The sequence below is a fragment of the Haliotis rubra genome, unplaced genomic scaffold (assembly GCF_003918875.1).
Source record: "Haliotis rubra isolate DU_JTF1 unplaced genomic scaffold, ASM391887v1 Scf1240, whole genome shotgun sequence".
Classification (NCBI taxonomy): domain Eukaryota; kingdom Metazoa; phylum Mollusca; class Gastropoda; order Lepetellida; family Haliotidae; genus Haliotis; species Haliotis rubra.
This window is the reverse complement of record NW_025765160.1, coordinates 226325-237010: the sequence shown is the minus strand read 5'-3', so window position 1 is coordinate 237010 and position 10686 is coordinate 226325. Positions and strand designations below refer to the sequence as shown.

Here is a 10686-nt window from a genome sequence, read left to right as displayed (position 1 = left end):
CACAGCACCCCATTGCTGGTCGTAAGAGGCGATCAAATTGGGCAAACCGTTTGCCGTGGGTTGCATCCCTGTGTCGGCAGAGGAAGGGAGTCTGGTGGTTGAGGATTACGGAACCGGCAATAGTGTTCACTAATCCAACACACCACTTCAACCCTAACTTTGCCTAGACGGGTGGTAGAATAGGCCCGATTCTACCAATCGGCTGGTCACGCCTTGCCCTGTGCATGGAATGTCTATACAAAACGTGGTATTACATAACACTTTTGACCATGTTCAAAATGTTAACAAATATTCTACGAAACAAATTAGCCTCGCAGACCCATGCACAGAAGGCAGTGGCTCATGGGCCAATCTGGTGATGCTGACCTCCGATTTCTGTACGTCTCCAATTGATTGTCATGGACAGAACCATCCTGACCTTTAATCTGGCAGGCAGCTACAGCATTTCATGTCAAATTCGCTGGAGTATAACATCCCCTTTTCCCTGGTCTTTGCAGCTTGGAGATCCGCTACAATATAAGATCGTCCTTGTTGACACTCCACGGTGGGTGGGGAGAGGGGATGCCGAACCACATTACCCACGACATGGCTTCCCAATACCCCGGTTCAAAACGAAGACACATGGATACCGACAATTCCTCGTCTGACGAGAGTACGCCCCCGACCTGACTACTGGCCACGCTTCCTGATTATTGAGGCTTGTGACAAGCAACCTTTGCAATTGAACCCTTTCGCAATCTCCAAAGGTATCTGCGGAGAGGTTGCCAATGTCACAAAGCTCCGATCTGGCTCTCTCCTAATAGAATGTACCCGGAAACACCAATCCTTGAATCTCCTCAAAATACAAGAATTTGTAAATGTCAAGGTCGCTGTCTCAGCACACAAAACCCTTAATTCGTGTAGAAGCATTGTACGGGACAGAGCTCGATGCCTGTCTGACATGACTGAAGAACAAATTGTCAAGGAACTCTCTCAGCAATCCGTCAAATGATTTACCTTCAAAAAGGATGGTGTTGTTCAACCAACGAACACCTATCTCTTCACGTTCGCGCGAGCAAACATTCCTGACTCGATTAGAGCTGGTTATTGTAGCATTGGTGTGGAGGTGTATGTCCCCAATCCACTCCGGTGCTACAACTGCCAAAAGTTTGGACATGGATCCAAGTCCTGTCGTTCCTCTGCTGTCTGTTACCGCTGTGGTGACAAGCATGAGGGCAACGACTGTACTAAGGAAGTGAAGTGCACAAACTGCGGTGGTAACCATATGGCCTCTTCCAAGTTCTGCCCAGTATGGAAACGCGAATCCGAGATACTGAAGATTTAACACAAAGAAAATATCTCCTTTCCCAAAGCAAAGAAGAGGGTTGCAAGTCTAACTGCAGCCCCTTCAACCATCACCTACTCTGCTGCTGTCTCCCGTCCTACCATCACTACTGCAGCCATCTCATGTCAGACCGACCTGACATGGGTCACGTCTTCTCAGCCAACTGAACTCGACACAACTCAGCCTATCTCAGCCACTCCATCTCCAACGCCAAAAGTCAAAACTTCTGAATCACAAACACCAGAACAAATGCCAAAACCAGAAACAGAAACTGCGCGCAGATAAAGGGAAAGAAAGAGGCTAGAGAGACTAAAACAACTTGAACTGCCAAACACAAAACCAAAGGCCACTTCTCCTTCAGAGGTCCCCATCGAGGTCCATAACTCCTTTGGCCCTCTGGATATGGAGGTAACTCCAACTCCACCTGACACCAATAAGAGTTCATCAAACGCTTTCTCACGTTCACGTGACATGTCACCAGTGGAAGCACCATGACTCCACAAAACATGATCCAATGGAATTGCAGAGGACTTAAGAATAATTACAATGAATTACAGTTATTGATTCAAGACTTCAAACCATCTGCGTTTTGTCTCCAAGAAACCTACCTAAAAAGGACCGATAAATTTGACATTCGTCGGTACAGTTCCTACCACTCCTTTTCTCCTCCCGGCGTAAAGGCTACAGGAGGCACTTCTATCCTGGTGAGGCAGGGCATCCTTCATAGCCCTGTTCCACTTTAAACCAACCTACAAACTGTTGCTGTCCGCATGACTCTGAACATAGGGTTTACACTATATTTCCTCTATCTCCCTCCCACCTCAACTGTTCGCCTATCAGATCGTAAGAACTTATATGATCAACTCCCGAAGCCCTGCATAATCATGGGCGACTTCAACGGCCATAACCCCCTATGGGGGAGTACTGATACAAATAGTAAGGGAAAGATACTTGAAGAGTTTCTCTCAAATAATGATGTATGCATCTTCAACGATGGATCAAACACCTACCTCCATCCTGCCACTGGAACATACTCTGCTCTCGATCTATCACTTACAGATTCTAATCTTTTAAATCAGTTCGAATGGTCGGTCCATGACGACCTTTGTGGAAGCGACCACTTCCCAACAATTCTTACTCCTATCAACCCCACGGATGAACCACCATCAACAAGATGGAATTTTACTAATTGGCCAATTGGCCTTTATTCCAAACCCTATGTTCAGAAAAACTTAAGCCGGACAACTTCAGGAATGTCCCTGACCCCATGGAACTATTTTCAGACGTCCTAAATGCCATCGGAGACAAAAGTATTCCTAAGTCCTCTGCAAACCCGCACATACGCAAACCATTGTTTGATACAAACTGCAAATAAGCTAGGAAAAATAGGAAGAAGGCGGAAACATATTTCCGACAACATCCTACAGTGCATAACCTGAATGCTGTTAAAATGACAAATGCCAGGGCAAAACGTACCTTCAAACAAACTAAACGCCGGTCATGGAGGAAATATGTGTCCAAAATCAACTCCCGCACACCCATGTCCAAGGTGTGGAACATGATTCAAAAGATCGAGGGCAAAGGGTCAAAATCAGGAGTTCACCACCTGAAAGATGGTGACTCCCTTCTAACAAATAAATCTGAAATTGCAAACAAACTCGGCGAAACTTTGGCAAACCACTCCTCCTCATCAAATTATAACCCTCAGTTCCAGAAATATCAAACCCAACAAGAAAAGAAACCAGTGAATTTTAACTCTGATAATGGGGAGGATTACAACGAAACGTTTTCCCTCAACGAATTACGTACTGCCCTAGGATACTGCGACGGGAGCTGATGAAATCCATTATCAGCTACTGAAACACCTCCCTGACACAGGCCTGCAAACACTCCTAAATATATTTGATGACATTTGGACATCCGGACACTTTCCCCCTTCGTGGCACAATGCCATTATCATCCCTATACCAAAACCCAGCCGCGATCATACTGATCCCTCAAACTACCGTCCTATATCACTAACTAGCTGCGTTTGCAAAACCATGGAGCGCATGGTCAACAATCGATTAATCTGGTACCTGAAGAACAATAACCTCCTCAGTGACCTCCAATGTGGTTTCCGAAAAAAACGAAGTACCATTGACCATCTGGTGCGTCTCGAATCATTCATCAAAAACTCCATTGTCAACAAACAACATGCAGTATCTATCTTTTTCGACTTAGAAAAAGCATATGATACAACATGGAAACATGGTATCCTAAAAGATTTACACGAGTTTGGATTGAGGGGTTTATTACCTCAATTCATATCTTGGTTTTTAAATAACAAACAATTTCAAGTTCGGGTGGGTTCCACACTGTCTGACTATTTCCACCAAGATCAGGGCGTCCCCCAAGGCAGCATCCTGTCTGTCACACTTTTTAGCATCAAAATTAACAGCCTCACTAACGTTCTGAACAGTTGCGTTGATGGGTCCCTTTTCGTGGATGACTTCAATATTTCATGTCGTGGTAAGAACATGCACGCAATAGAAAGGCAGCTACAACTCTGCCTTAACAAAATCCAAAAATGGGCCAATGAAAATGGTTCTAAGTTTTCAAAATCCAAAACAAATTGTATTCACTTTTGTCGTAAATACAAACCACACAAGGATCCAGACCTAACTTTAGATGGTACTCCCATCAAGGTAGTAGAAGAGGCCAAATTCCTTGGACTCATATTCGACCGCCACCTGACATTCTTACCACACATAAAATATTTAAAAACAAAGTGCTTGAAGGCTCTAGACTTGCTAAAAGTAGTTTCAAATACAGAGTGGGGAGGGGATCAGACCTCGCGCTCATCTGATACTGAACTAACTGAGGGAAGTTGATCTATATCATAAAATGTAACTGTGTAATGTCACTAACGAATTTACCTGCTTTTCAATTTAATGCTATGACATTCTCTGTTCTAAAATGACAACGTAATGAATGTATGTCTTTGAAACGAAACCACTTTGTACTACAATGTATATTAATGTAGACTTGTTCTCGTCACTATATGGCTGGAATAATGCCGATGTGACGTAAAGCCCAACTCAACTCAACTCACTTGTACAGATCATTAGTTCGCAGTAAACTAGATTATGGCTCCATTGTCTACGGCGGAACCTGCAAAAGCAATTTAGAAAAATTAGACTCTATCAACCACCAAGGGCTGAGGCTCTGCCTGGGAGCTTTAAGGACCTTTCCGGTAGACAGTCTATATGCAGAGGCCATTGAACCTTCCCTTGAACAACGCCGCATTAAACTCTCACTGCAGTATATCACTAAATTACGTTCAAATGAGCCCAATCCAGCATACAATTGTGTTTTCAACCCGCTCTATGAAAACTTATTTCCTAAACTGCCAAGCCTGGTTCCACCACTGGGAATCAGGATCAAACCACACATAACTGCAGCTAAAATTGATCTCGACATCATTGCACCATACCGACTTCTGTCCTCACCACCATGGCAAACGGTGAAACCACAGGTCGATCTTACCCTCACCAAACTCAAAAAGTCTGAAACAAATCCCTTGGTGTTCCAACAGGAATACAACCAGTTACGTTCTAAGTATAACACTCACAGATCCATTTTCACAGACGGAACCAAGGACGATGGCCAAGTTGCCAGCGCTACAGTCATTGGAGCCAAGACTGTCTCCTCTAGGATCCCCAACAACAGTTCCATTTACACTGCTGAAGCCAAAGCTATCTTCTCAGCTTTGACCTACATTCAACAGCAAAATCAGTCCAAAAACTTCATCGTTTTTACAGATTCATTATCCTGCCTTCAAGCACTTCTAAACGTGACTTCAAGTCACCCAATCATCCTGGACATATTAGAACTGTACAACGACCTTTCTACTGGCCAATATGACATCGTCCTCTGCTGGTTGCCGGGTCACGTCGGCATAGCAGGTAACACTAAGGCCGATGCTGCAGCAAAAGCAGCTCTCGAAAAGCCCCTGTCTCCACTGCTAATCCCGTACAGTGACTTCAAACCCACTATCAAAAGCTATACTCAAGACCTGATGCAAAACAGGTGGGGCACTCAAGTAGGAAGAAACAAACTCCATAAATTGAAGCCAACAATCGGTTATACCTACTTGGGTTGTCAGTCAAGACGCGATGAGGTAGTTTTACGACGATGTCGTATTGGCCACAGTCGATTTACACATGACTATCTGCTGAAAACGGATGGGGATGGACCCCCCATGTGTGTCTCTTGCGATGAGGTGTTCACCGTCAAGCATATTCTGCTTGAATGCGTGGACTTATCGCCTGCAAGGGACTCACATTATGATGCAACAAACCTAAAAGATCTGTTCTCACGCGTGAGCGCCCATCTGATACTGAACTACCTGAGGGAAGTTGATCTGTATCATAAATTGTAACTGTGAAATGTAACAACCATAAATTGTAACTATGAAATGTAACAAACCGCCTGCCTTTAAATTTCATGCTATGACTTTTTCTGCTTTTGAATGACAATGTAATCAATAAATGTCTTTGAAATAAAACTCATTCCGAGTATGTACTTACAATATTTACTAATGCAAACTTGTTCTCGTCACTATATGGCTGGAAAAATGCCGATGTGACGTAAAGCTCAACTCAACTCAACTCAACTCATATCCGAACAAAACACAACATCTGTTGCAATGGAATGTTCACCAATAGAAATATATCTGTAGCAGCATGTTTGTAAATAGTATATTGTTAGATTTTAATCATCATCATAGTAAACTTATATGAAGTAAATTCATAACCTAAACCTAAATATTTAATAACCTAAGCCTAGATATTTAAACTTTACTTTCCTTAATACTTGTGTTAACTTCAGCACTTGCACAAATCTAATAACTCATAGGTAAGCTGGGATAGTTCAGCCTGTTCATTGTATATAGGTTCATGGGTATTGTCACTCAGGCAGTCACATGCTTGGCCTGTGATTAGGGTTTTATTGTTCTCTGGGGTCACATGATTGTTTTAGTCATGTGGAGTGACGACTTCAAACTTTTGCTGGTCAGTCAGCATATTTCTCCTTTCTGCATAGTGAGCACATTCTTTGCACAAGATGATATAGGGTAAGTTCATTTATTAATGTATCTGGCATCTTAGGTTTGGTTATTATGTATTTTAAGCATTGTTATATATATATGTAGTATTTTAGCTAGTAGTGTATTATATTGTAAGGTAGGGTTAATTCAACTTACTTGTGTATTCAACAGAGGTATATGCCAAGTGTATTTCATTGGATATATATATGTACATTTTGTATGTGTAAACGGGTTAGAATTATTCTATGTATCATGTATGTATGTATATTATTTTGGGAATGTATAATGTATTCTGTACATGCTAATGAAAGTGTACCATATCTGTTATCCCATATTTATATAGTATATTTATTTGTGCAGGGCTTATCACTGTACATCAATCACGCATTCCAGCCTGCATCCCTGAGACGAGGTAATATATTTGTTCAATTGCATGTGCATGATCTTCATATAAAGCGTAATATGTTTTATCTTAAGGGATTTGTAAATTATACAGAAATGAACTGTAAATCTTAAAAGTAATATCGTTATCTTGTGTCTATGTATTGCCATGATATTTATGGTTGAATTGTGTATGTGTTAGGGCAGATCTGGGCGTCCATTTGTCCGAATAAATCCCTTTGAACCACTACAAGTACTCCCTTGTTTCTAGACATGACATGGGTACCGCTGTTACACATCCAGCGTTAATTACATCGTTTATCTCTTCCATCAGTGGCTAAAGACTTGCTTTCAGAGCACCATAATCCTCTTTACAGTTCACAATCGCTAATGTGCTTAGAGTTAACGAGGCTATTGTCTCTTCACTGCCCACCAGCTGAAACGACACAACAACAAAGTTTGTTACCCTGCTCACTTGGGTGCCGTCGCCTGTCAGCTGGACCGTGACGCGCTTCAGATCAGGATCGCCTTTTAGCTTCTGTGCCACTTTCTTCTGCAGCTCATGCTTGAAGCTTAGCATGGCCCCTGGCACAGTCCCTGGAACTCGCTTCACTTCTGTCGTTGATGTCATGTCATTCTTCATGTTAATGACTGAATGAGATCGTGGAAGTGTTGGAAACAGTTGGGCAATTTCGTGATAGGCTGATGAACTCACTCCAAACCTGTCCAGCACAACAACTAAGGAGCGAAGCCTTTGGTAGCTTGGAGTAGCTACTTTTGCTATATGAAATGTTGATGTCCGCAGCATTACCATTCGACAATGTTAGCCGTTTGGGTGTTAACCCATATTCTTTTAAAAAATTCAGTGTTTTCTCAGACTTATCTCGAATATGCATGAGTCGTCTAGACTGTCGCTGGGTGAGATCATCACTATCCACTGCGATGTTTACGGCGTCTTCAGCTAAAGAACACCATATTTCCTCACACTGAACTTCCACTTCCACTCTCTTTGAGTCAGATTGTGACACACGTTCATCATTATTCATTTCCGAGGATTTCACCAACTCCTTTTCAAACACGGCCATAGTGTATATGTCTTTCTCACATTTGATTTTCTGTTTCCCTCCTTTCATTTTCTTCAATTTGCGACACACGTTTCCACGTTGTGTAGCTAGCCTGTTTTCGATTCTATCATTCTGGTGAATCTTGATGTATGCAAGCTGAGAGTTGAGGATGTCAACCATTGTCAAATTGCCATACTCTTCTTTTGCTTTGTTTAAGTTTTTAAGGAAGAGATTTGTCATTTGCAAAGACATTGCGAATTTATCATCTTTCCTTAGGTATTTTCAGTTGATACATGGGCTTGGTTCCCCTTTCAGAGAAACAGTGTCCTTGAACTTACTCAGTTGTAAGTTACTCAGGTTGTCTGACATTGTGTATGTTTCAAGAGCTTCAAAGTAGTATGAAAATGACAAAGAAACAAACAACTCAACAAGGTGAATGTTCAAAACGTTGTACATATATCAGAATGATTATTGTTTAACTATGGATCATGTCCAAGGTGCAAGCTCGTGTGCGAGCCTGAAACACAACTGTCTCCACAGGGATGCTTATCTTGGCGACTCGGCCGTCATGCACGGTGTACTTGGTCCTTTGTCTCAGGCAGGGTTTGGCCCTGACCGGAAACTCAACACATGTGCCTTCGCCGTGTTTGTCAATGTTATACCACCAGTAGGGTGGGAGACACAGATGTTCTAGCTCTTCTCTACCAAGAAGAGTTTCTCTGTCAGTCCTTAATAAGGCCCTAAACACGTTTAAATGACAGGGGACTGAAAACTTTAGGCCCCGAGTCTTCAGTCTTGACTGAAACGACTGCCTAGCGTCACGGGAAAAGGTCTCTCGTTGACAATCTGAGATCTCGGGTTGGTCGTACGAGCGTCGGATGCTGGCTGGAATGTGCTGATCCGGTTCCCAGGTCGACTGCTCAATAGGATACCCCTGCCACTTGACAAGATATTCTGTACCCTAAACAGAGGAGGAAAAACATGTAATAACACAGGCTCCTTATACATTTACGACATGACGTTTTCAAATCGACGAGTGGATTCACTTTGTTCAACGTAAAAACAACACTACACGGTGCTAATTGATTCCAAATTATATCAGATAGAGCTGTAATTGTTATTCTATCTATTTGATAATTAACCACCTGACACACAATGAACTAAACGAACCTCAATCAACGATGTTAAGGCAAATACCGGAGTTAATCCTGCTTTTGTAAGGGAACCGTATTAACGTAATTAAGTATTAACTGTTTTGTTGCGGTAATGAAAACAGTTGCTACAATGACCGTATGTTCTGTCTTCATCTCCGCCCATTTCGATGTATTGTTCACTCACATTCTGACTATATCACACTTGACTGACAAAACACAAGGACAGAATTAACATGCTCTCACGTGTGGGAACATGCAAATGCAGTCAGCCGAATAAGACATTGATTTACCGAATTCATTTTGTTCTTGGTCTTAATTTTGTTGATGTGTTCTTCAGGTCATCATTGTCTGATGTAGACGAACTTAATTGTGGTGAACAAACAAGAGGAGTGGTGTTAAGGTAGCTTAAGAAAACCACATATGTTTTATTTAAACATTAAGAAAACAACACATGCTTTACTTAAACATTTTCTGTGTTTTCCTAGCATCAACTTTGATTCTGTTTACCAAGAACAATCTATCGGTATATGGTCTCTGCTTTAAATGAGATGTAATGTAATCCATTTGATTACTTGAAGGTTGTGATGATGCACGATGTCTCAGATGTGTTAATCCGGGTACAAGTTGACCATAAGTAATTGTAAAGGCACGTTACAGTAATTAAGTGATAACAATTGTATCGTATAAATCAAAGATATATCACAACACAAAAAATCAAAAATGTTATTGGAAAATGTAATGACTGACATGACTGAATCATTCCAAAGTGTTCTTTTTCCATTCTATCAACATTTCTAAACAAAATTGGCTGATGGTCTTATCAATTTACACAGTTAAACATGATACGTATACAAATGTAACATTTTGCAGCATGCTATCATGACATTGTGTATATCCTCGTAAGAAGCACAAGAACAAATTGGATACTTTTAAATAAATTTATAAAGTGTGTGTTAATTACGATCAATTTCATGAGGACAGAATACTACTTTGTAAACTCCGTTTGCCTTCATTCACCAATAACACTCATTTGTTGTTGTAACAATATCTTTAACCATTTTCATTTATGTATACAGAAAAGTTACTGTACCCGATACACTTTCCTTTGTCCCTTAGATTATTATTATTATTTGTTATCTCGATTACGCGAATACCAACCTTAAAGTATCATTGCATATGAGTATCGCAATCAAGGTTCCGTTATGAATATATGATTCGTACGCAAATGTTTGGATATCTCGGTGTAATAATATGGACTGACAATGGACTGATTAATTTAATACAGCCTTGATTCAATAAAAACAACAACGCCTTACTAACGAACTGTTGGTGTTAAGTTGGAAGATACTGCTTCTAATAATCTAATAATCACATAGAATGACTTCTTACCTCTTTGAGTCTACGACGAGTGATCAAACGTTCAACTTGAAACAGTCCAGGTAGAGCTGATCTTGATCGCAATCGGGGAGAAGATTGTATTGGTGATCCTTCGTGTATGCGCTTCCAATTTGTGTTCCCTCGTGTACGAAGATTCATCGTCTTATACAATCAGTTGTTAATGACAAAAATCACAAACACAGATGTCTTCTGAACGGTCCCTTCTGAGCAAGGGAAAGGTATATCCCACGCTGGGATGTGCTTCAGTTATATACATGTCGTAGTTGGCATTATATG

General features: G+C 41.3%; 1 protein-coding gene across 1 annotated transcript; it reads right to left on the bottom strand.

The window, feature by feature from the left end:
* Positions 1 to 8312: 8312 nt before the first annotated feature.
* Positions 8313 to 10686, bottom strand: LOC124266249. Its single transcript, XM_046701063.1, has 2 exons — positions 10402 to 10686; positions 8313 to 8819 (listed from the first exon to the last, which is right to left on the bottom strand). Exons 1-2 carry the CDS (start codon positions 10546 to 10548, stop codon positions 8334 to 8336), a joined length of 633 nt encoding a protein of 210 aa, XP_046557019.1. The 5' UTR covers positions 10549 to 10686; the 3' UTR covers positions 8313 to 8333.